The sequence below is a fragment of the Mauremys reevesii genome, linkage group 8 (genome assembly GCF_016161935.1).
Source record: "Mauremys reevesii isolate NIE-2019 linkage group 8, ASM1616193v1, whole genome shotgun sequence".
NCBI lineage: Eukaryota > Metazoa > Chordata > Testudines > Geoemydidae > Mauremys > Mauremys reevesii.
The window spans coordinates 44,052,255-44,058,254 of NC_052630.1; the positions used below are offsets into that span (position 1 = coordinate 44,052,255).

General features: G+C 47.9%; 1 protein-coding gene across 1 annotated transcript in view; it reads left to right on the plus strand.

Moving 5' to 3' along the window:
- Positions 1-5,798, plus strand: part of TADA1 (transcriptional adaptor 1) — a 28,020-nt gene extending 22,222 nt beyond the window's left edge. Inside the window, exons 7-8 of the mRNA XM_039484931.1 lie at positions 2,482-2,644; positions 3,458-5,798. Of these exons, the coding sequence (XP_039340865.1) occupies positions 2,482-2,644; positions 3,458-3,610 (316 nt within the window). The 3' untranslated portion in view covers positions 3,611-5,798. The remainder of the gene's footprint in view (positions 1-2,481; positions 2,645-3,457) is intronic.
- Positions 5,799-6,000: the final 202 nt, after the last annotated feature.

Genomic DNA, 6,000 nt, shown 5'->3' on the forward strand with positions numbered 1-6,000 from the left:
CAGTAAAATTGTCAGCAATGATGTTGATTTCAGTCTCCTGCTGCAGCCACTTGGGAAGGCTATGAGCAGCAGTAATCTTGCATCTGTCTGCAGACTCAAGAAGACTGTACCATTCATATCTGGAAGGTTATCTTAGCATAAGGAGTGGTTTTTTGTTTTGCATGAAAGAGTAAATTCTGCAGAAGATTATGCTTCTCCCACCATCCCACTCCCTCTCCTCAGGGAAAATTTCCTGCTCCCTACTGGCAAATAGATTTTTCAAGCCCTGATAATGCTGTACACATCTGAAGTACCTTTCATCTAGGGATCTCAAAGCCCTTTCTGTATGTTAACTGCCAAGGGAAGGGAGGAAAGCCCATTACTGGAGACATTTAAATTGGATTGGATAATGTATTGAATTGTATTTTTGGACTAATTATACACTGGTCCCAGGGTACAGGCTTGATGCTCTATAACTAAAGCTATGTTTTAGTCACAGGTATTTTTAGTAAAAGTCATGGGCAATAAACAAAAATTCAGAGCACGTGATCTGTCCATGAGTTGTACTATATACCCCTAACTAAAACTTGGGCCTGGGACCCCCGCTGGTTCTGGGGGCGAGGCGGGCAGCACACAGTCCAGGACCCCGGCCAGTGCTGGGTGGGGGAGGGTTGGCGTGGTTGTCAGGCTCCCTACCCAGCTCTGCATATTCCTGCAGCTCCTAGGGTGAGGGAAGGCCAGTGGGCTTCCTGCACTGCCTCGAGCTCAGACTCCACAGCTCCCATTGGCAGGGAACCACAGCCAATGGGAGTTGCGGATATGGCACCTGTGAGCGTGGGTAGTGCACGGAGCCCCCAGCGCCTCCAGCTAGGAGCTGCAGGGATATGCCGGTGCTGGAATGTGTTTATATATTCAGTGTGTTTTAGCAATGTTAGCAGTACCTGTGCCAAGTCCATGTACCGGACATTGAACTTACAGGCATTTACTTCTGTACATTGCCTGACTTTGGTTCACAGCCTCTGGCTCAGGCCTTAGGTCTTGCATCAGGCCTAATGCTCTAGGCTCTCTCTACTACAGTAAATAGAGCATGCAGCTTGTGATGACAGAGAGCGTGGAATTGCCAGAGGTGCAAACCGTGGATGGTAACCCACAGAATCCCCAATCAGTTTGTGCTACCCTCCTGAAGGGAGGGGTGGGGGTTCCAATCTCATCTCCCTCATCACTGTGCTATCTGAGCGCCTTCCAGAAGTGCACAAAGTAACATAACTAGCATCTGTCAGATATGGGACTCCCTTTTTTTCCTCCTCCAAGGGAAAATTATGTTAAGGTCTTTTAAATAATTTATATTTGTTCTCTCTCTGCTCTGCTCTGTGTGCTTTTCGCTGAAAGCAAGGTCAGAAAATTGCACCCACACTTGGAGCAGAAGCTGGTGAGAGTCAATTTAGTTCTTGGATTCTGTAAAAATTTGTTCTGCAGTCTCAGGCTGCCCCCCAGTAAAGCTCAGTCTCTGCACAGCAAAACACAACCCTCGTGGTGGACAGCGTCAGTGTGCCTTGGGAGCAGGGGCAGTTCCAGGGGTGGGTGAGCCGGGCAGTTGTCTGGGGCACTGAACTGCTGTGCCACTCTGTTTTGTTTTGCTCCTCTTCTGATCGGTTGGCTGTTTGGTTTAGTTTGGTTTGGTTTTTGTTCTGCTGGGAGCAGGACGGAGTCCATCACTTGTGCATGCAAGTGATGGGTTTTGCATATGTAAATTCCTTCAGCTTCAGGGTGGTAGGGGGCCAAAAATAGGACTAGGACTGCTCCGGCTTGGGAGCAGAGAGGTCAGCCACAGTCCCAGAGCTTCAGGCGAACTTTTAGGTTTTACCTTCAGCACCTTGCAGATAAAGACTTTGTTTGTTCCTGCCTTGTCTCTGCCAGACACATGGGCCAGAGTGGGCTCCTTTATGTTTTCAGTCCTGAGATATCAAGGTCTTTTTAATAGCTAATCTCCAGAACACATCTTGTCTCTTGTAATCTCTGAAATCCAAACAGCAGTGCACTATCTGGCGTGTTGTTTATGCTTAGGAGTAAGCATGCTGTCTTTGGCTGCTGGGGAGCAGTGGGATTTTGCCATTTGAAGAGTTGCAACTGATACATAGTTTAACCAATACGTATTTGTTTTTAGTTTGTGCAACTCTTTACCTAGTGTAGACACAGCCTTGGGATCTGTTCTGGCTGGAGATTAGTCATGTAAGAATGCCAGCAGCCTGTCTGCAATAAAGTGACCAAGTTAAAAGTAACGTAAACCAGTTTAAGTGCAGCCACACAGCTTTGCGCCATTTTAACTCAGTCCCTTTTAAAAGCTGATTTTTAGTGAAACCAGTGCAACGTTGGTATCTAGACACTCAGAGCTGGCTCAGGCCTTGAAGAATAAAGTTCAGGAGCCAAGCTACTGCCCTGATATTTCCCAAGGTGGGTGCTTTTTTATTGACTGGAATGTCTTTAATGTCCCTCTCTTTACAGTCCTCCTACCTGTGTGGCACCTTCTGCAGGTCAGAATCTAGCCTCCTACCCCGCTCCTGATGATGCTGAGCAGCAGGCGGCTCTCCTCTTAGCATGTTCTGGGAATACTTTACCAGCTACTCTCCCTCCCGTGAACATGTATGACCTTTTTGAGGCATTACAGGTAACCATTCACGTTCCATTGCGGCATGGCTTGGCGAGGTGCTTTCCTAAGCAGAGACTGCTAGTCAGAGCTGATTGTGTCTGCTCTGTATTATGTACTTGGAGACTGACCCGATTTCACTCCCTCCCCACTGCCTGTTCATTTAAACAGGCTGTTTCCTTGTTTTCTTCTTAAATCTGTGGCTATACATGGAGCTGCCCAGCATATTAGGCAGGAACTCTGGATTGGCCCCGCCAGCTGTGTAAATGTTGCCTCATAGATGCAAGCACATTATGCATTAGATCATAGGTTCTCACCTTGGGATTATGCACTATGGGGTTACAGGTGGTCACGGCCCCCCTCCCTGCATTCGATTGATGGAGATTCTGGCAGAAATACAGCACACTGAGTTGCCAGATAAATCTCTGTGTTCCATGCAGGTATTTATTACCAGCTGGGCTGCCCGAGTTGTCCCTCCCTGGGTTTGCATGGCTTGGGGCTGGTAAGACCAAGCATTCTCAGCAGAAGGACTCTTGACTCTGGAATTAGCTTCCTGAATATGACCCTTATGAGCATGGTACAAGCACTATCTATTTCCCTGTGCTTACCCTGAGTGGGTGCAGGTGGTCTCTTCTGGGTGTAGGTAAATATTGGCAAGTTAGAAACAAAGCAACAAGCCTAACCTTTTTGTTGCCCCTGAGAACCTGCTCATCAGCTTATTATATAGTTATAATAAATGCACTAGATGCATCTTATTTTAGAAATGTGGGGGAGTGAGCGTGATAGCGTCTGGCTAGCAATGTTTTCTAATGTGTAACCCCCGCCCTCCCCCAGGTGCACAGAGAAGTTGTTCCAGCACACACTGTCTACGCTCTAAACATTGAGAGAATCATCATGAAACTTTGGCATCCAAACCATGAGGAGCTGCAGCAAGACAAAATCCATCGCCAGCGCTTGACAGCCAAGGAAGGGCTGCTGCTGTGCTAAAGTGAGGATGGCCGGCGTCGAGGCAGGCTGTCATTTTGTGAACTCGGCAGCGGGGTCTCCTCAGCTTTGCCGTTATGAAAACTGTCAAATCTTGCATCATTGTGTCAGCATTTCAAGGCAGAAATGTGTAATATGTGTAACCTTTTTCCTATGGAAATGTGACCCAAGGGTAGTACATCTTGTTTGCTACCGTGAAGCTGTAGAGTCAACCCAACTCTGGGTTACTCTGACTGCTTGGGGCTGCACTGCTCCAACTGCATTTGAGGAGGAGTGGAAGTTAGACTTTGTGTCCTGTGTAGGGAAAAATGTGAGTGGCAGGGGGAGAAGGAACTGTTTAGTTTTAAGGAAGACTGATCCACATTTTTGTTTAGTGGGTGTGATAGATCTGTGCTGGCAAACAGCCTACTGCTATAGAGGACCTGACAGAGTGCATGACTATTTGTCACGCTCGCCAGTGACTGTCCGGGTTGCAGCCTGAACCACTGTGCTTAAAATCCAGGTGAAGAAACATGCCTGTGGCAAAGTACTTTTCCTTTGGTGTAACTAGGACTTCCCTGTGAAGGGGAGAAGCCTGCTCCCCACTGCCAGAATGGTTGTCATGCGGTCTCCCTCTCTGCGCCCAGTCAATGTCACCAGGGAGACCTCCTCCAGTGGTGGGGGAGGCACAGACCACAGAAAGAGTTGGAAGGAGTATGGAATGTTGCACTTGTCAAAGGGGCAGATCCAAAGCCCAGGGAGGTGAATGGGCTTTGGGGCAGGCCCAAAGTGCAGGTGCCTTGCTGTGGCAGGTATTTGTATTGGAAAAAGCTGTTTTCTGAGAGTGCCTGTGGTGTAATCACACTAGTATATAGCTTACCAAGGTATGTGCAGAACATGTATGAAGTTGGAAAAGCAGTGTCTCTTAGTACCCAGGCCTTGATCCAGTTCTCTATGAGCTCAGGGCGAGTCTTTCCCTTGATTTCATTGGGAGCTGGATTGGACTTCTGGGGAGTCGAGACACCCAAGTGAAGATGGGTGTAGTGCCCACGTGGACCCTCCATTTGTACCCTGGCAACCTCCACTTCTGGATCTGGACTATGAGACACACACACAAATGAAAGGGCCTGTGATTTCTGTGCTGAGAGGGGAAAGCTGTTTGAAACACACTGAAGTATAGAGCCAGTCTTTCAAACTGATGGCTAGACTGGACTGTGTTTGGGGCTGTAGCCCAGTATACCCAAATCAGTGCTGTTTTACCTATTCTGAAAACTGGACTATGACAGCTTCCTGTAATGCAGTGCTAGGAGGGGAGGCTGAGGGGATGGCTACACTGGAACTGGAAGGTGTCATTTCCAGCTCGAGAAAACATCCGTGTACCAGTGCACTAAAAATAGAAGTCACACCACCCCAAGTATGTACCTAGCATTTCAGGTGGGATTATAGTCAGGGTGGCTAGCCATTCATGCAGTGGCGGCTACACTTCTGTGTCTAGCATGCTAACTCAGTCAGAGCTAGCGCAGGTATGTCTGTTCTAACTGGAAATTACACCTCCAGCTCCCCTGTAGACGTACATTAAAGGGCTCCCTGTACCCACTCCTTTTCCCCTCCTCAGAACACGATTGTACTGGGGCAGCTATAATTTGTTTCACTAGAGTACTCAAAACACAGAACCAGTCTCCTCTCCTCTGGCTGCCTTCCCTATAATTGGTGAGGGGCTCAGATCCCTCCCACACAATCACTGACCTATCAGTTTGCCTATGCTTCCAGGGAATCCTCTTAAGAAACAATAGGTTATGGTTCTGGAGGATCACTAATGTAGCAAGATGGCTCCTCATTGGTTGGTACTTCCTGTTTTTCTGAAGCTTCCCCGGGGGAAGGGAGGTGTGGAAGTGTACCATGTACAATGGTGTGAGGGGTAATAAGGTGGAGACTGCAGTTTGTATCCAGTGGCTCAGGATGAGAAGGACCCTAGTGAGTTATGAAGCCAATTCCAAGAGATGGTCGTGGATGAAGAAGCAGCATGAGGGACCTGGTAAAGCACTTGGTTGCTGGTAGCAAGGACCCTGCAGTAGCAGCTCCACAGCCTCCTAAAGCCCAGCAGTGTCTGAGCATATGTGGAATCTGGGAGAGGATGCAGATTCCCCCCCCCTCCCCTTTCCCAGCACCCATTTTTTCTTTCTTCAGGCATATGTAGCAGAATGAGCCTTAAACCCCACCAGTTTGAAATCCACTAGTTTTAGAAGGCAATTCTTATATCCAAGACTGAACTATAATACTTACAATATATACTAGTGAGATCAGCAGGGCACCAGATATACTACTGGCTTTGGGGTGGGGGTAGGGGTAGGGGATTTCCCAGCTAGTCATAATGCTTTGATATGGAATGAAAACATTAAGTGTGTTTGCTAGAA